General features: G+C 39.9%; 1 protein-coding gene across 1 annotated transcript; it reads right to left on the reverse strand.

Annotated features, from left to right (window-relative positions):
- Window positions 1–2,416: 2,416 nt before the first annotated feature.
- On the reverse strand, window positions 2,417–12,308 carry LOC308304217 (calcium uptake protein 2, mitochondrial-like). Its single transcript, XM_080748781.1, has 12 exons — window positions 11,865–12,308; window positions 10,686–10,815; window positions 9,409–9,440; window positions 9,235–9,310; window positions 8,436–8,483; window positions 7,877–7,959; window positions 6,777–6,833; window positions 6,458–6,555; window positions 5,830–6,001; window positions 4,596–4,704; window positions 4,244–4,401; window positions 2,417–4,053 (listed from the first exon to the last, which is right to left on the reverse strand). Exons 1-12 carry the CDS (start codon window positions 12,096–12,098, stop codon window positions 3,952–3,954), a joined length of 1,299 nt encoding a protein of 432 aa, XP_080604907.1. The 5' UTR covers window positions 12,099–12,308; the 3' UTR covers window positions 2,417–3,951.
- Between the last annotated feature and the right edge of the window lie 8,633 nt (window positions 12,309–20,941).

The raw sequence follows: 20,941 nt of genomic DNA on the forward strand, positions 1-20,941 counted from the left end.
CCTTTACTTAAGAGAAGCAAAATGCCTGTCTGGGGGAACAACAACAATATTGCTGAAGCAGCGATGTGCATCCTTAGGGACAAGATCCTTCACATGAACACATGTTCGATGCTGCTTTGGGCCGGTGGGAACAGTTCCAGAAATCGAGGTTCCTTAATTGTTAAGTGCCCTGATGCGACGCCATAGAGCACATTTCACAGGTACGTTGCACGCGTACATATAAATCTTCATAGTGCTTTACATAGATTGTGCATTACATTCACCCATTCAAACACATTCATAAACCGATGGCGGAGGAAACCATGCAAGGCTCCAATCTGCACATCAGGAACAATTAGGGTTCAGTGTCTTGCTCAAGGACACGTCGACATTACTCTGGGGGAGCCCAGGATCGAACGGCCACTCTACTGTCCTCTCTACCCCTGTACCACTGCCGCCCCATTTATACAACTCATGAGGGATTATTATTTAACATATCTTACAAAAAAATAAAACTCGCAAGGTTGAGCAACAAGTTCACATTAGATGCTGGTGATAATTGATCAATATGAGAATTGGATACTAAGTTCACATTAGATGGTGGTGATAATTGAACAATGTGAGAATTGGATACTAAATTGGATAAATGAGGGAACAATTTCAAATAATTAAAAAAAAATGAAACCTCGGTTCGAAGTGATGCAGTGAATTTTTATTCTGTGTTCTAGAGCTATGAAATCTTTGTTCTAGATCTATACATTCTGTGTTCTAGATCTATACTTTCTATGTGCTTTAGTTCTATATTTTTATGAATTCTGAATGAATGAATGATTTTGTCTGGAGGGCCAAATTGTCATGTGAAGCTTGACCAATCCTCAATTCTGCATGCACGGGAATGTACGGGACAGACAAAGCCACTCCTTGGGAATCTATGGGATTCCTGAAAAACTAGACCAGGTCAACCTGGTTGTGCCAGACCCCCTATCTGTCATCATCATTTATGACATCATGCCTTTTGTAGGCATGTCATCATCATGTCATCATCATATATACCCTTTATATAGAAAACCCGGACAGACATTTGCTTATGTAGGCCTACCCATTTCATGGGTCTGGCAAAAACATGTACTGGACAGACAAAGCCACTCCTTGGAAGCGGCTTTCACCGCTTCAAAAAGAAACTAATGCTGTCCTTCTTCTTTCTATCCGGTCTGTGCAGATTGATGCGTCATCATTTGAGGTCCAGAGCCCCTCCACACCTGGCCTGGTCTACACTGTAGATGTGGAGCTGGAGATGTGCTCCTGTCCTGTGGGCATCTCAGGTGCGCCTTGCAAACACCAGGCTGGTGTATTGAAGGCCTTCCCTACAGACAGCATCACTTATTTGCCTGCCAAAATGAAGGCACGTCTGTAAGTAAGTAAACAAAAGGTTAAAATAATAACATCTCTGTATGGTACAGTACTGTCGACTATTATGTACCATGATACAAACATAATACTTTATGAGCACATGGACTAAGGCAGTGGCTCCCAAACTCTTAAGCCTGCGAACCAAGAGAGATTTGCCCAGGACCTAAACTAGTGAAAACAGCCGACACGTGTTGCTTCGCGCCACACTGTGAGCTTGTAGATTGGCTTCTTTTATTTATTCATGAACTTCAGCTTTTTTGGGAATGTATTTTGAAAATGTTTGATATAATAATAATTCCAAACAAAACAGGTAGTAAAGCACAGGCTTTCAGTCTCCATTGAAAGCATTATTTAGTCCAGGACCAGGCTTAATCCATGAGTGGTTCTAAATGTCAACAAAATTACTTTGACAATGACTGTACATGCTGCCTTTTGTCTGACACTCATGTAGAGGTCCACACTGATGAGAGCTTCCTTGCGTCACTGCAACCTCACGTCAGTTCACAGCTGAGCACAGTCCAAGGATAGCCATGGATACCCGTCTATTGGTTTGGGCCTGGCTCACATTTAAGCTCGTACTTAAGACTGTACTGCCTCCCATAGAAATACCACCATGTCCAATGCATCAAACATAGGCGTTTCATGAGGCCTCTGTGGATTGAAAGCACATCTGTGTTTTGAGAATGACAATCTGTTTTTCATTGTTTCCATTAAAGAAAAGGTTGCATAATGTGCATTCTTCAGGTGAATAACACCAATATTAATTGTATATGGTTTGACAGAATCACAATTATTCAAACGGAAAAATAAGTGAATGTCCAAAATGACAAAACCATTAGGTCCTTAAAGCCAAGGTTTGACAATGTAATCACAAACGTCTCTTAGGTATATGCTCTTTATTACATAATTGTATGTCAAAAATGTGAATTTACTTTCAATGGCTCTGTAATTCTTTTTATTTTTGATACAATACAAATGTATATGTATTTGTTTATAGTAAGTGATAAGAAGACCAAAGATGGCTTCATGCTCATGTAATTTTAGTGTATTGTAGCTGTGTATGCTGTATTCACTGATAACCTTGGCATCAGTCACTAATGTCTTCATCTATCACACTTGTTGTTTTAGTTAAATATTTACTTTGGATTCTATATATGGTAAGATAATTAGCACCACAATTGTCAATGGTTAATCCACATACTCGACTATAATAAATGACAATAGTTATGGTGCTTGTCTCATTTTGCTGAAATGGTTTAAGGGGGGCAATTTATCCATTTGCCTTTACGAGTGTTCAAATGAACTCTGATTTTAGTGTATTAATCTCAAATGACTTTCCAGCAGGCTAGTTATTTGGATTCCACATTTTATTTATCTTAGCCCCATACCACAGTTAACCAGTTGTGTAAACACACTGCAGGAGAGTAGTAAAATGTTTGCATAGTGCAACAATTATGAAAGCAATGACAGACTTAATATAAAATGCATGACTGGAACAAGCGACACCAACAAATATCACATAAAAAATGTAAACAAAACCCACACCCAAAGACATTTTACTTGCAGCACAATATATGCATATTCTCAACATGTTTTGTAAACATCTGTACATAATGTGGTTTAATCCCTGGTTATACAGATGGGTGACAAATAAAAGACCAACTAACAGTGTCTCAGTAAGGTGTTGGGTCACCATGAGTCACCAGAACGTCTTCAACAAGCCATGGCATGACTATAAAAGTCTCTGGAACTCTACTGGAGGGATGGAACATTTGAATACAGCATTCCCTGGTGGAGAGTGCTGTCTAGCATCAGCATAACAGTAAATCTCCCAATGTTACAACTGGCTAAGTGTAACCTAAAGTACTCAGTATCCACGCCACGTGTCCTGTGAATGGTGGGCTGCATTATCATCCTGTATAGAAATGTATATATCAGGAAAAAGGGGATCACTCAATTTTGTATTGATTTGTAATGACCCTTCTAAGTGGACAAGTGGATCAAGCTATGCCAGACCCCCCCCCCCCACATACACACACATACACACAGCATAAGAACTTCCCAACCCCATCACTGTAGAGGTCAAGCAATGAGGTGTGTGCATGTGTACACCACTGATGCACTTGTCTACCTGAGGAGAAGGATGACTCATCTGGCAAGATCACATTTTTCCACATCCGTGTAGACCCCTATATCATCCATCCATGTACAAGTAGTAGTGGACAGACGGTTCTTAACAGTCTTCAACAGTATATTGACATTCTTAGCCTCCTAAAGAAGAGATGCTATTCTGTTTTTCTTTACATATCGCATTAATGCTTAAGCATCCTACTTTAATGTGCCCATTCAACCTCTGTTCAGTGACTGTTCAATGGCCTGTTCAGCATTTGTATACATGCCACAGTGCATGATAGCTTAATAGCATCATGCAGCACACCTGTATGGAAGCAGATACATGCCATGTTTCTCCCCCGTTAGAATTCACGTTTTTCCTTTAGTTTGTCACCCGTCTGTAGTTCACATGAAATTTGAGTAGGGATGCTATTTTTTCATCTATTAGCCTCAGAAGGGGCTTCCCGTTTCCCGCAGAGCCTCTTGGGCACCCTTCAGCATTTCTCTCTTCACACACTTCCAGTAGCCAGAGAGGCCAGCTTGGGGGTGCACCTGCAGGTATGACACAATTCACATGTTTTATTACATACTGTACAATAGCTGCTGCAATCACGTCTGGAAAATAAAATAACCTAGGTGGATTGTAGAGGTGGTTTCTATCGTTCTTAGATACAGACTACACCTACAATTCTAACAAAAATATAACATTATATTACAGTTTATACAAGTTCAACGTGTTTACCTTGAGGCCCCGTAGTACCCTGTCTTCCATCACATTGATGAACTCCTTATGACTCAAGCAATCGTCTCCATCCATGTCAAAGATCTTAAATACTGTGTCCAACACATTGTTTGACAGGTCATTCCCTGTTGCAATCTTCACAGCTCGCTTAAACTTGGCTGCATAAAACAGAAGGAAATGCAAGTGATGAGGAAAATACCTAGACATTTTCCATTCATTTACGTCAAGATGCAAATGTTGGGAGAACCATACAACTGATTAATAATTGGTTTTGCATTGGCGTGGTGCACTAGCTGATCTGTAAGCTCTCAACGGTTGTAGATTGTTTCTTTTTTTATAAATCAAGCCTTACCCATTCCAATGGGACGATTGGCCTGACTGATCATTTTGATTGAGAAGGCAAAATCCTCCAGATTGTTGGTGAAGAGGCAGAATGCTTTGAACTCCTCAAATGTGATGCTCTAGAAGAGAAAATGTGTCACTTCACTTTGGGGTTACGTGTAATCATGCTATATTGTTCATTATATTTCTGTTCTTGATAACATGTTCGTTGTAGTACTGATTCCACGTAATAAAGCCACATATGTGCTTGAATATGTACCCAGATACAAAGCTGCATTACATATACAAAACTAATGTGGTAATATGTCATGCTTTGATTGATCAAATTCCCAGGGCAAGCGTTACAGTATATTCTTCTTGTCATACTCAGGGCTGGTAAACCCCACGCTGATGGGTTGAGGCCCCCCCCCCCCCCTACTGACAATGATACAACAGCAAAATGGCTACCACATGAATAATATGGTCAATAGTCAATACTAGATCAGACTCAATTCTGGTCCTACTATCCATTTTTTCAGATGGACATCAGCTCTTTGGGGGTGGGGGCAAAGATCATGGTGGTGGTGGGGGCACTGGGGGGCATGAGGCCATGTCAGTTTGGAGGTAGTCCAACATTTTAAACATGTTGCACAAAAATATAACTTGCTTTCATCCTTGTTCAATCTGGCATTCCCTATTTTGGTCATGTCATAACAAAGTAAGAAATGGTCAACAACAGCATCCACATATGTGGATCCATGCGCGCATGAACACACGTGTGGGGATCTCAGCTTTTGTCTGATGTAAGGCGGGGCTCCAAGGAAAAAGGGTATGGAGCCACTGCTGCAATCATTTTTGTCCTTGTACCTGATAGGGATGGGACGATACGCAATATTATCGTTTATCGCAATAAGAAAACACTCACGATAATTGTATCTTGGAGATTTAATTAATCGTGATATCGTCCTCCATCAAGCACTGGGATCAATTCAGCTTTTATTTGCCGAGCGGCATATCTGGTACACTTAAACCCTCTATATTGGTAAAAGGTACTTTTACCAAAGGTACTTTTACCAATGTAGGTCTTTTTTTCACTCTATCAAATGTCTTTGCCAAAAAATAGCTGATCTACAAGCTCACAACGCATCGCGATTTTTTGGCAAATGTTCCGCCCCAGGATAATGGATTTTGATTATCGTAAATCACGATTTCTTTTGTCACAATAATCGTGATATGACATTTTCATATCGTCCCATCCCTAGTACCTGACCAGCAGGGATCTTCTTCCTCATGTTCTCCCAGTAGGCCTCGTTGTCTTCCTCATTGGTGTAGTACAGCAGCCACTCGGCAAAGTCCTCCCTTCGCATGGTGTCCATGCCCTTAGAAAACCGGCGGAACTCCATCTCATGTACTTCAGACTGCAGGTCCTCCATGAACCTAAAGAAGTGAAATGGTAATAATATACAGTACATACTATACTGGTGCTGCTACTGTATAGCAGTGATTCTAAACCGTTTGAATTTAAAGGACCCCCAGTGTAAGTCTTTGTAACATTTGAATGATGTTGTGTCATAATAGTCCCGCATCTGATTGGCCTACCTACCGAGCTAGCCTGGTAAACCAGATGGCTGGCACCGCCAGGCTACTACCGAGCATCCCATTATGTGACACACAAGGAAGCGTCCTTCAGAATTCCAGAAGCTTGCCAGTCCTCTTTTACCAACGCCCCAGAGCCGGAGGAGGCGTCAAGCTTTTTATGTTTATGCTTTTATCCATCCATCCACGGCAATGGATGGATGGATATCCGTGGTCATCACATGGGCATACCTACATACATTTCTACAATGTATGGCTAGACAATAACGGCAAGTAACAGAAGACAACCCCTTTTACCTGCGGAATTCCTTATACTGCAACTTTTGTTCCCCACTCCTCCCAAAAAAGAAGGCTTGTAGAGTAGTGTTCACGCCATCCCCCTCATCAGCAGGTTTCTGCAATAGGAGAGATTGAACATTGCAATTTATCTTGTACCAGTTATTCTAAATCTCATCATTCATCCTTATTTTTCACCATGTTAACGGCTACAGTGCCTAGGCCTTACACTCTGCTGCCACTGTCAACATTCAGGAAAGGGATCACAAATGAACTACAGTATGTTCCATGTGTTATTAGTATGTTCATATGCTCATAAAATGTCACCATGTTTACGTACATCTGTGGGGTTGTCCTTAGGAACTTTGTCCTTTCTTTTTCCAATGATTTTCTTGAGCTTCAGTTTAAAAAAAGAAGAAAGAATCAACAAGGGAAATCATACAATTATTATTGTCAGTTGTGAATTTCTTTAAAATATTACAGCTCAATTCTTAAGAAAATGCTTACCTTGCATACCACTTAGAGAATTATTACAGTCAATGTTGACAGAAATGGAGAATAATTTGGAATGATCAACTAATATGGTATATTGATTTAAACTAGAAAAACTGGAAGACATGGTAATGCATGCAGCGGCAATCTTTATACACCAGATGCATTTAACCACATTAACCCTATTTTGGGCAAATAATCTGAAATATTTTTTTAAACGTTAAAATATATAGCAGATGTACAAGCTAACATTGCAACAAACACATGTGAGCTTGTAGACAAGTTATTTCTGTTTGTGTCATACGACAAAGCATATAGGGCTATAGTGGTTAAGCTTGCGAACAAAGCCAGATCACAATGATGGGACAAGTTGTCCATAAAGAGCTGACATGCAGTCTATTTAAAAGTAGCCAAGAATAATCAAGGCAAAACCCACACAGACATAACCGTCAGATGGCCACTCCTGGTGAAATATATGCACAAGATATGGATCCACAGTATTGGTCATGTGTGAGTTGTTACTTTTAAACCAATGCAAACATCCAATATAGTGCATATAATTTGCCAATCTAATTGAGACAGGAAAGATGCAAAGACATGGCTAATAATAAAACAGATATGGGCAACTAGCAGTACTGCACAAGTTTCCCTCACCTTCCAGGTGGCGTTGACACCATCGGTCCATACTTACAAATATGGTAGCATCAGTACTTGTGGCCGCATTAAAGGTAGTAATATTTTACAATTTAAATGTGCATAGTTACAGATACTCAAAGAAAATTTGATTGTATTTACTATAGCATTTAGCAATAAACTGAGCAATATGTTCTGTTGTTCTCATGTCTGTTCAAAGGTTCGGTACTGAAATATATAAACGAAACTCAGTCAATACAATTGTATAATTATGCCAATATAAGTCACATTTGAGCTCCAAATAACAATGCTTACCGTTAAAAACTCCTTTCTGTCCACCTGCTCATTGCCATCAATGTCAAGCATTTTGAAAGCTATATGAAATCCAGTGTTTGGCTCTGAAAGAGCAATGCATTATATCTGTTACAAGGTTTCTGCTGCACAATGTTTCATAACAGTACACATACACACCATGCTGGTCCAAAGAGAGTAGCAGTCCCATGACAGAAAGCAAAGCCATGTTGAAGAATGAAAGTGCAACAAAATGCAACGTCCTGTATATTTCTAACAAAAGACAGATATGCTACTGCACCTTTGAGTCACACCATGCTTTCAATAGACAAAACCCCAAATAAAGTTGACAACAAGAGGTTTTATCCCCACTACACAGGGAAGTGTATGAACCCTAGCATCCCTATTCTGGGGACATTCTACCAATATACAGTAGCTGGCTATGTTCAGCTAAGGAAGGAGCTTAGAAAAGAACCACAACAGAAACAAGTCCACTGAAATTGTTTCCATTCCTGTTTTAAGTGGTTAAATGTAACCTCCTAGGCAAACTGTATCGTAGAACATGCAATATTCAAAAACTTACTGGTCAGAATAGTCAGCAGGAACAGGTACTCTGTATAGGATATCAAACCTGAAAGAGACAATATATTAAATGGCTGCACAACCTACAGCATTGACATCGCAATGTACACGTGCTACTGTTTTAGTGCCATGGCAAAGGATGCAATGCTGCTAATACAAATAGGGTCAATTATTGTACTGATTAACAAAAACTAGCAAGGTTTTTTCATGACTAATCTGGAAGAAAAATGCTACAATCCATCTGATAATTAGTAGAACGATTTAATGATTTCTTGATAACTGCCTGGTCTTGCTTGCACATTGGCTATGGTTACATGGACATCGGACAATATTTATTCATTCAGAATGAACTCATTCCAAACAGAGATTCATACCCAACTGTTTACATGGAAGCTGAATAAAAGTATATTCTGATTCAAACGGTATATACCAGTACCACCCCTCCAAACCTGAATGAAAATTCAATCGGAATGGAATGGAATATTCTATTACATTCTGAGGTGTTTACATGAGCATTTTTATTCTGAGTGAGCATTCATTCTGAATACAAGTGGAATATACCTGCCCATGTAAACGCAGCCATTGTGCGTTCATTGAGGTGTCATGTTGAGTCAACCACCAGAGTACTGAACAAACAGCCTTATTTCAATTCAGAATAATTTCCAAATGGAGCTAATGCTATTGAAGTTAAGATATAGTGGATAACAGCATACACGTACATGTGTTGCATATACAATATACACAGAAAACATACTTGACACGACAGCAGTTCCCCACTGGTATTTTATGGTTGCTCTTACCATTGTCTCCAATGTTTCTGAACAGATCCACGCCAGGTTGTGCTCGTGAGGCAACAGTCAACATTTCATCAACATCCTGCACATATACCCACAAGGAACAGACACATTTAAATTGAAGACTGCTGCTCTTGCGCAGTTTAAATTCAATGTTTCACACTCAATGTAAATACGCACCTTTTTAGTTAAATCTTTCTTCAGCAGCTTTCCTACAGTAAATGAGAGAAAAGCAAAAAATACAATTACAAACGAGACTATAACCTGATCTGGTCTAGAAAAACAAAATGTTCTGTCTAGTAATGTTTTTTTCTGTGTTCCCTCTATTATGTGGGAACAGCCTTGCACTTCCTGCTGGCATTTTAGAAAATTAATCAATTTGGGAAATTAAGTTTATTCCACTAATTCAACAACTTAAAACTATATATTCGTTATTGAAACAAGTCTCCCAGAGGCTTATGCTGCTAGGCCAACTCATTTACTCAAATAGGCTAACAATTTGATCTGTTAGTAGCAGCATAGTTGACAGGTTACCTCAGTCTCAAGGGAGCTGGATATAGTTGGTACGAATGAGATGGAAACTGTAACCATGTTTCCATAAGCTTATTCGAAATTAGGAAGCGAATTATCAGAAATTCGCATTAAGACAAAGCGAATGTTTCCATTTGCGGGTGTCATTCGAATTAGCGACGGTCGCAGGAGTTGATCGGGCTGATTTTTTCAGACCGAACCGAGACGTGCATGAGCACTGCATGACTGCTGTGACTTGATCGCTGCACAGTGCAAATTCATCCTGCAAGTTTCAGCGTCCTCTGGAAGGTGGCCGATCTGCAAGCTCACAACGTGGCGCGGAGACACGGATGCGAGCTGCTGTGAGCTTGTAGATCAGCCACTTTTGGCACGCAACACCAACACCGTGTGATGAGGAAGGGTTAGCCACGGATGGCTTGACTCCGGGAGGTGAAAACGGGAGGAATTTACACACGGTCCGTGCCGCTCCGTGTGTAACAAACAACCGGTTTGTTTTGTGGGCTAACGCTATACAATGGACGTTAAGCGGCAGGGGAAAGTGTTGGAGGACGATATGGACCCAGAACGTCATAATGTATTCGCATTTATTGTCTGACCCGTTTCCATTCACAAATGCGCATTTAGTTTATTCGATAAAGCCTCAAAATCCACCTCCTCCAAGCGGATAAAGGTTTTTGCGGATAATGGATTTATTCGAATTTTGAAGTGTTTCCATAAAGAAAATTAAGCGAATAAGCCTCAATGCGCATTAAGAGGCTTTATGGAAACGCCACTTGTGACTGGTCTAATATTTAATTGGTTCTTTGTCATTTGCAGAAAATCTGCTGTTTTCAACAAGTGAAGCGGTTGTTCGAAGAAGTATAAACCGACTAGCGGTTGTTCGAAGAAGTATAAACGCCGACTAACAGAGCCATATTGTTTCTTACGGTCAACATCCTCCAGCATCACTGAGAAGAGGAAGTCCCGTGGCGTCATGTATGGCTCCTCTTCATATGTCATTGATGCAAACTGGTTGAAACGAATCCTTCTAGCAGACAGCTGGGGCACTGCAGCATCCTGAAAGAACACAAAGCATGGAATACAAGATCAGTGGACACCAAAACAGTCTGGGAAAATGGTAATCTTTGCACAAACAAATAAACAAAAATTAAGGTGGGCGACGAACAGGAAATTCCAAATATCATTATGGGGAAGCTTAATGGCCTTAACTGTCAGAGATAAGCAACATTACATGTCAGGATCAACAAGAGACATCTCTGACAGTCTTGGCTGACTCACTATGTCATTTTCTGTGCTGCTGCATGCTGCCATTAGCTAATCTAAAAATAATGAAACTTTCAAAAATATTTCTAGATTATTTTGGTTTGTCATAAAATTTCATATTTTAGGTGGAAATATGAACTTTCATAACCATAGGTTCATAACACACAAATTCAGTCAGGGCGTGCGTGACGTGTGCGTGTCGCACGCATCAAACGTGCGCGTACTAGAGAAGGCATGTAAACACAGTACGTTCACGCCCTCTTTCTCTGTAAACTGAGCATTTATCGCAGATATACAATCGTAGTTTATCGTAGTCACAGATATCACCACAACACGAGAATGTCAACATTACACAATATAATGGCACATCATGGTCACTAGCAGTAGCAGCTGAGCAGTGGTAGATAGTAAAGTACTTTTACTTAACCACTGTAGTGTACAATTCTGAGGTACTTTACTTGAGTATTTCCAATTTCAAATACGTTTGCTTCTCCACTACATCTCAGAGGCAAGTGTTGTACTTTTAATCCACTACATTTATATATTTCGGCCTTTTGTAAATAGCAGATCTTCAAGCTCACACGATGCTTGTAGATCTGCTATTTTCAAACGATTTGACAACTTGAAATGGGACATTCTGCATAATGAGTAGCCTACTTTTACTTTTTGTTACTATAAGTACATTTTGATGCCAATACCTTTGGACTAAATATAGAATTCCGGACTTTTACTTGTAACAGAGTATTTACACATTGCAGTATTGATACCTTTACTTCAAAAGTCAAAAGATGTAGTACTTTTCCCACCACTCGTAGCAGCTGAGCTAAGTAACATCAACTTACTTTCTGTTCCTCCTCTGCATGGACGGTGAAGGAGAGCGCCGTCCTGTTTGCATTCTGATGATGATAATAATACACCAGTCCGGTTCCGACCAGTGAGCCCACCAGCACAACACCCTGCGGACCACCCAGACCCAGTCCGCCACGGCGCGGACCCACGACTCCTACCAGAGCCCGAGGAGGCCTCCTCACAAAGTTTCGCAAGACAGCAGCAGCAGCCCTGCCCCAGCTGGCCATCTTTTTTTAAGGTAAGCTAGAAAAGTCGTCCAACGACAAACTCTCAGACAAATGCCAACCTGCACAGCAACAGAAGACAGACTATCACACACTGCTGCTTGGACCCTGTGTGGCTGGCTGCGGTGGCCTGGTCCACTTTGGTTCCGAATGGAACCGTCTGGTCTCAGCTGTGGCGTCTAGCACAGTTCAGTTTTCGAGAGGAGGGTTACAAGTTACAACACACAAGTGTGGAAAGGTTGTAAATGTGCGTATGAATAATCACGCTACATGGTTTTAAGGTGATCTCTGGCTCTATCTAGTGGATGTAAAATGAACAACCGTCAACTGTCCTTCCTGGGTCAGATAGATAGATAGATACCTTTATTATCACAAGGGGGAAATTCAGTTGTCCAGTTGTAGCATAGCAGTATACAGTATTTACAAAGTTACAGAGAAGTAAGAAAAAAAGATAGATAAGAGGGGGGAAAAAAGAACAGCACAGTAGGCTACCAATAAAGAGAAGGTGCATCAATAGAGGGGGCGGATAATATATAAGTAATACATAAAGTGTCTTACAAAAAGAGACAGTCAATGCTAGTTAGTGCAACAAGTATCTCACTGACATTGTTAAACAAAGCAGAATACTCAGAAACTACCAACACAACCTAATAGTGCAAAGTCAAAAATCAGTGCGAAAAAACAAACAAAAAAGCAGCTCAGAGAAGAAGAAAAACTAGGGAGCGTGTCACCGCAAGACGCACATGAGCACTCTCCCTGGAAGGTCCTTAGGGGTCAAAGTCAATACAGCAATAGTTCCGTCAGTCTAGGTTAGGAAGGAAGTCCTTTTCAATCGTCCGTTATGTGTCTCGTTGTACAGCTTAAGGGCGGCCGGTACAAAAGATTTTCCTAGTCTCTCACATCGCCGTCCTGGGTAGGCAAAGCGGTCGTTTCCTCTCTTACTCCAGCAACTGGTGATCTCCAGATGTAGGGCGTGAGAGGAGTTCTCCAAAATGGAATCTAGCTTCCTCGCTGTACGCACCCTGGTTACTTCCTCCACCCCCTGCAGAGAGGACCCAACAACAGAGCCTGCTTTCCTCACCAGTCTGTTCAGGTTAAACGTGTCACCTGCTCTGTTGTTGCCACCCCAGCATGTTATACCAAAAAAGAGGACACTTGCCATGACAGACTGGTAGAACATCTGTAACATCCTCTTGCACACACCAAACGATCTCAGTCTTCTCAGGAGGAACAGCCTGCTGTTTCCCTTGCTGTGAATCGCCTGCGCATTGTCCGACCAGTCCAGTGAACTATTCAGGTGTACTCCGAGGAATTTGTAGTTATCCACGAGCTCAACCACCTCTCCGTTAATGGTGCTTGGCACCGGGGGGACTCTCTTGGAAGTACGGAAGTCCACCACCATCTCCTTGGTCTTGCTAGCGTTGAGCTTGAGATGGTTAGCCTCGCTCCACTGCACAAAGTCTCTCACCACACCATCGTGCTCAGCCATGTTGTCACCCGAGATCTTGCTGACCACCACGGTATCATCTGAGAACTTCTGCAGATGACAGGTCTTGGAATTGAAGCGGAAGTCCGATGTATAGAGAGTGAACAGGAAGGGTGAGAGCACAGTTCCTTGATGGGCCCCCGTGTTGCTCACCAGCACATCAGACCGACAGTTCTGCAATCTCACAAACTGTGGTCTTTCTGAAAGGTAGTCAGTGATCCATGCCACAGGGTCGACTTCCCTAACAGGACAACCGGGACAACCAGACTACTTGTCCGACTTTATTCTTTACAGATAAACTGTACTTTGCTGGCAGGCACTTGGGCCAATAGACTGGCTTTTTATTAATTATAAGTTAATTATTTTTTCTCCATTGACTTGAATGGGAAAATGCAAAAAATAAACTTAAAGGGGCACTCCACCACTTTTCAACCTATCTTCATATAATAGGTCCTCACTAATGTTCATGATAAAATATCACAATTCTTTTCTACTCAGTTTGGGTCTCATAGGAGAGCTGTGGGTGGGTCAAATCCTTCCTACCGGTGACATCATCAATGGGAAATGCAAGCTAATAGAAACTGCAGGCTTTCTATTCCTGAAAAAGTTGCAATGTTAAAGTGGAAGCCATTGTTCTCGTGATTAAAAAATATATATTTTTTCAAAAATATTATTTAATTTTGTTTTGTCAAACGATGATGTCACCGGTAGGAAGGATTTGACAGCTCCCCTATGAGTCCCAGACTGAATAGAAAAAAATTGTGCTATTTTATTATGAACATTAGTGAGGACCTATTATATGAAGACAGGTTGAAAAGTGGTGAACTACTCCTTTAAACCCAAATATGGAGATGACTGACATCATAGATGTCTGACGTCATAGACCACCACATGAGGAATTTATTTAGTGAATTAATTTTCTCCATTGTCTTGAATGGGAAAATGCAGATTCAACCATTATGTCCATATGGGCATTCCAAGATATGGGCGTGCATCGCAGTGGGCGTGGTTTACTGCTCCCACTAAAACATATCCCTTTCACAGACTTTCACGAAAATATTTATAACAATTATGTTAAGCCTAGAACCAAGCTATCCAGGATTGCAGTGAATCATGACCATAAAACCTTTTCTTTGAAAATAACATTTTGAAAATCGCTAAACAAAGGGTAGTTATTAAATGTAGCCTAGTATATCAAATAATTTAACCCTTCCAGTGCCAGCCCCTAGAGGGCGCCAAAGAATGCCAGGGTATATCCCATAGGCGAGCGCATTAGCATCCGGGGACTCACGATGAGTGTGACGCGCGTGCTCACGTTTGTGCACGTCATGAAAAGGTCCCGGATGAAAATGGCTACAAAATAGCTATTAGCTTTTTCTCATTTAAAAGATCATTTTTCGGCGATTTCGCCGTAAATAAACCTCGCGCCGCCTCCCTAAAAACACAATCCAGAGAAAATGACCTTCAAAGATGTGGGTTTGCATTGGATTCGGCGGCGATTCGCGGCGGCGTTACTCGTTTACGGTCCGAGGTCCGAGGTCCGGCCGGGGGGCGGCCGGACCTCGGTCACTGGATGGAAAATTTAGGCCGGGGCTTCAGTAGGCCTCGGATCATTTTATTCATTTCATTAAAAAAGCCGCATTAATTCGGGATCGCCACACTGGACGTCGTACCGCCGGCGGCGCCGAACATTCGGTGAACATTGGGGGGCTCAAAAATGTATTTTAAACCATTTTTAATGGAATATATCGTCGGACCATGTAAAATGGCTCGCTGGAAAGCGTAGGACGAGCCAGGACCACCCACGGCTCTACAAGCAGCTCAGGGTAAGTAAAATAATTTAAAAAAAAATTGTATTGGATTGAAATAAAGCCAAACTTGTTCGGGATCGGCACAATAAGAGTTAATATTAAAATATGTTTTCACATGGTCATGATTCACCACAATCCTAGATGGCTTGGTTCTAGGCTTATCATAATAGTTATAAATATTTTTGTAAAAGTATATGGGTAAAATGAAATGGAGATTTTTTTAGTGGGACCAGTAAACCGTTTCCGCTGCGATGCTCTATATGGATCTCCATATATGGGCATAAAAGGGACAAGGACTGACACAGAGATGATCCATAATATAGGCCTATGGCCATTAATTTATTAGTGAATTATTTTCCCCCATTGACTTGAACTGTGTAAATGGCAAGAAGGAATTAATTTGCAAGTGTGACTCGCGCCACAGCAACCACACTTGCAATTTTCCTAAAATTCTATCTTTCTAGTTGTCAAACCTTTTAATTTCAAGGACCCCCATAACTCTTGATAGTGTACAAAAATTGAAACAAATGGACATGTAAGGGTCCAGTGGTACACTCTGAGTTACAGTTCTGTAACTATACTGTAATTGTCAATGTGGAACACTTTCGAGGAAACAGAGCATAGATGGGGTCCACGGCCAAAACACATTTTGTGGTCCTTTTAACCACTGATAGGCACAGTTTTCTGGGGGAAAAAAATTTCTCAATCTTTGTCATGTCAAGGACCCCCAGAATGATATGTATTTGGCCACAGACCCCCATCGCAAAATATTTTGTTCCAGGGACCCCCAGAAGCAAAGATTTGATTTTGGTCTATTCTGCATCTAGCTTAAGGCCACAGACCCGTTGGGAAACGCGTGGTCGTGCGAATGTGGTCGAGTTTGTTTTAGGTCGAGTTTTCCTGTTACCCCTGGACCCAACCTTGAGAGCCACAGAAGTGACTGGCTCTGTGTCAAGGTGGGGTGGTAGACCATGGTCTTAAGTTATTTTTGAAAACCAATCTATTCATCATTTGTTGCAAATCCCGTTGGGGTCATTCAACGTCATGATGATACACTATTTAAATTATCAATGTCTGCTCATTGATAGTCATGTTAAAGACTAAAAAGTGCCCTTTTTTGGTGCACATTTATCAATCAAGTTTACATTATTTTACTGGTAAAACTATTAAAGCCAGCTCTAGAACACTGCATTTATGCTTTGGCCATAGAAAGGAGGGGAAAAAAAGACAATGGCAAAATTAAGGGATGAAGAGAGTTTATGAGACAATACCATATTTTATATATCCACAGACAGATATTGGCAGATGTTAATCAGTCATTTCAATAAACAAATCAGAATTAAAATGGACATTATTAAAACATACATTGAGTTGTGCAGACTTTGTGCAATACGGGATACATGAATGTTTTTTCTTTCTTTTCTTTTTTTCCCTTTTTTTTAATAGAGTTGACCCTGCATCACCTCTATTGTTTTACACTGTATGGGGCGGTACATTAGTGCAAAACAAAAGGTGCATGACATTTTTTTCCCTTCTTTCCACATCATCAGTTATTCACATTTCTGCTCACATTTTATTGAAAATTGCACGTAGCTCTGGTGAGTTTCAGCATTTCATGAATAAGAAAGCCATAAATACAGCATAAAAATGTTTGTATTGTACCAATTACTGTATATACAGAAGCAAATACCTCAAGCATACTGATCTGAAGCATTTACATAACATAAACACAGTTTTGGAAAAGACCAGCCCTTCAGTTGATAACCACCAATGATTCGGTACTGCATTTGCTAGAGCTACTGTATAAAGGCTAGTTAACTTCCATTTTGGGGTGGTACTCCTGTGCCTAATTTATACTTTGTCCATCGTTCGTCTGTTTTCGGTGTTACACCGTCATGCGGCGAACTATAAATCAGGCTTTAAACTTTAAACGTGAGGGGGAAGGCAGGCTTTTACTGTTCATGTTAAAACATTTTGATTACTAGCCTCCATCAGGTGAATGTGTGCACAGAACAATTCCATATTCCTACACATTACACCTGACTTATAACCCACATTTATTCCATACCGTATATGGAACTGATCACATACTGTACGTATGAAATGAATTGTTGTGTCACTGCTAACTAATGCTATTTCTACCTGATGATGATAATGTTGTTCTTGACAGTATGTTGTATGTATTCCTATTGTGAGAATTGTCCTAAATGGTAAAAGCTGATTATTAGATTCCAGAATGAATAATAATAAAATAATAATAAAAAATAATTGAGAATGACACAGCTTTCTCTATAAGATCAAACCTCCTCCTGACATTCAATACAGATTACAAACACTAAATCCAACAGGAGGAGGATGTTGCTTTCATAAACTGTGTAATCACTGCCAGTGAGACCAATATGGATGATAATGTGTGTCCACAGCAAGTCCACGTCAAGTAACTTTGCATCAGCAAGTTTTGGAGGTTTATTTAATGTTATAGCAGCAAGTTGTAATGTAAGGTAACAAAGACATACACAATGTAAGACAAAAATTAGCAAGATATAATTTCTTCAGTGAGGATTCATACTCTGTTATTAATTTAGAACTGTTCTTAAAACATAGTGGAAAAAAGAATCTCCTGTGCGTTTCAAAAAAGTGATGGGATGAAAACATTTAAAACACACATGGTGGATGAGGCCTACACATCTTCCATGAGCAATGAAGTATTGGAACCATTACAGCCACATGAAAATACTATAGATCCTATTTCAGTGATACAAATGTATTGCAACAACAGGCTCAAATGTCAGACTGTCAGGTAAAATGAAGTAGATGTTAAAATAAGCATTTGTTTACTATACTAAACTCTTTCAACAACATCCCATGACATGGCACTTACGTTAAGCAGTTGAAACAAGTTGTGAATTGACAAATCAACATAAGATTTGTGACACTTCTAATTTATTTGCTGCAGGTATAATGTATAATGACACTACAATTTCAAGACAAGTGAAATCAAATTCTGCTGCATTCCTTGATTCAATGGACTCTGAAGTATTACATATATACTTTTTTTTTCTTCTTTTCTCTTGACTGTTAAGATGCCTGATTACATAAACTGTACAGGCATTTCACAGAGTATAAACGTAAAAGAAATTTTGAGGGGGGAAAAAACATTCAAAAGATGTGAACTGCTGTCTGTGTTTTTCTTTTTTTTCTTTTTTTTCCCCAGTGTGCATTAGTTGTGTAATTCCTGTTTTCTCTTTAATATAAGTACAATGCAGCCAAGTGTTACTGATATAATTAATCGCCATACATGACAGGGAAAAAACAACAACCTGGATTAATGCCTATTCGTCTCTGTGGTCGTAACCTTTTATTATAAACATGGTGCCTCTTCAGCTTGAATAACCAGTGCTTAGATTATCCACTTTTGTAAACATGTACTTATATACTTGCTAAGGTTAGTTTAGTTACACTTCTCAAGTTCTCACAGACACTCAACAACTCATTCTACTATTTTCACCCAATCAATCTGTTTGATTTGTTTTGTTTTTCTTTCGGGGGTGGGAGCAAGGGGGGGGGGGGGGGGGGGGGGGTCCTGAATTGGTAGCAATCCCGCTGGCTAAATCATACGGTATATAGATGTACAACAAGCATACCTATAGTATGTCTTGCTGCACTCACTTCCTTGGTAAAATGTGTTTAATGCAGCTAGATACTGGTATACTTAATGTATATATCATATTTAATTGTGACTCCTAATTTGCATATGCTTCATCTTTATGGAATAAACACTAATAATAATAATAATTTTGTGATGGATTCATTTTTATTCTCACTTACGTGGATTAATACAGATGTTATAATCTTACCCATTTGAGTCCAGAGTACTGTTTTATTAGAGCATAGAATTTATTTGTATACATACAAAGATAGTTATGTACAATTTATGACTTGAATCATAACACTTTTACATTTAACTCTCCTCTGACTGAGATTCCAATCAGTTATAACTTCAAATGAAAGACAGGAGTAGGGAGTTGATCATTCTTACGCTTAATCTTTACTCCATTGCATGATCGAAAATATCCGATTTTCAAGTTAACTAATCATGAGAGCTTAAAAATCTGTTATTTTTGACAAGCAACACTGTCATACTATGGAGAATAAATTAGGCTTTAGATCAACCATTTTTTTAGTTAACTAGTTTGGGCACCAAGATTTCCTTGGTGAAAGATTTGACCACTAAAACCACAATCCATTAACAAAATATATTGCAGTAATACAATAAACATAAGGGAGGTCATCCAGTATCTTAAATAACTGCTCAAATCATCTCAAAGCCATCCCTTTCTCCCCATGCTTACTGTAGAGATAAGACAAGCCTTTTTTTTTTCTTCATCTTTTTTTTTTTAAACTTACCTCTGGATTTTGAGAAGTGGACCATGATAGCAAATGACATTTTCCCCCACTCACATTGAATTATTGCGTTTCCAAGACTGCTCAACTAATCAACAACATAAAAACAAAGGAATCAGTGTAACAGGCCCACTAGTAGACTATTTCATGCAATGTTCCAATTTTAAGAGGTGTAACGTACACAAAGGCATAGCGTCTGTCTCAAAGACTTTGAATTACTTAAGAGTATTGCCTGAATGAACACACATGAATTTGATAGATGGAAACCATTTTTCTGGGCATGAGTTAGGGCAGGGGTCTTCAACGTTTTCAGGCCAGGGACCCCTTAGTTGAGAGAGAGATGAAGCAGGGACCCCCTCAACCTTTTCATGAAGTTCATTGTTTGACAGCACAATCATCAGTGTATTTTGGATTCATGTCAATTTGTGTTTTCAGATATTTAACCACTTGAACCATCAATACTTAATAAACCTGACCTTTCACTCTGTACTTAGTCTGCTCTTTTTCCACTCTACACCAAAGCTCTTTGCCGAAAATAGACGATCTACAAGCTCACAACGCCTCGCAGCGCGAGGCGTTGTGAGCTTGTATTTTTGGCTAAAGTTCTCAGAATATGGACGCTGGGGTCCATAAAGATCACACAAAGATTTGGAGGACCCCTTGTAGTAACTCTGAGGACCCCCTAGGGGTCCCGGACCCCCTGTTGAAGACCCTTGAGTTAGGGTAAAAATAAATAAAATAAAATAAAATAAACAAATATCTGTAGAATAACATGTATAGTTAAACTCTTTAGAACTCAAGTGGTTAATACCAGCATTCCATTACGTTAACATGATTCAAAGGTAGCCAGCCATGTAATGGGATTAAATGCCATTATGATAAGTATACAGATGTGTTGAGAGTTAAGGTGCGGAACTGCCTGGACTAAGCTGAAATGGATGTGGCAAATCACAGAGTTCATATTCGCAATGAATCATTGTTTCCTTTTTCCTTCGTTCTTCTCTCTCTCTAACAAAGAGAAGAAATAAAAAAGTATATTGCTTCAGAAAAAAAAGATTCTTTTTTTTTTTAATATTGTGAGACATTTCATTCACCACTTCTTGGGTTTTCTAGACAGAACATTACATTATCAGTCAAATATACAT

Source organism: Nannobrachium achirus, assembly GCF_963921795.1.
Source record: "Nannobrachium achirus genome assembly, chromosome: 19".
NCBI classification, from domain to species: domain Eukaryota; kingdom Metazoa; phylum Chordata; class Actinopteri; order Myctophiformes; family Myctophidae; genus Nannobrachium; species Nannobrachium achirus.

Coding starts and splice junctions, on each gene's coding strand:
- LOC308304217 (XM_080748781.1), bottom strand. CDS start 12,098: ATGGCCAGCTGGGGCAGGGCTGCTGCTGCTGTCTTGCGAAACTTTGTG. Junction 6,834..7,876: donor ACAGAAAGGAGTTTTTAACG/GTAAGCATTGTT, acceptor TTTAAACTGAAG/CTCAAGAAAATCATTGGAAA. Junction 4,705..5,829: donor AGAAGATCCCTGCTGGTCAG/GTACTAGGGATG, acceptor TTTCTCTTCTAG/AGCATCACATTTGAGGAGTT.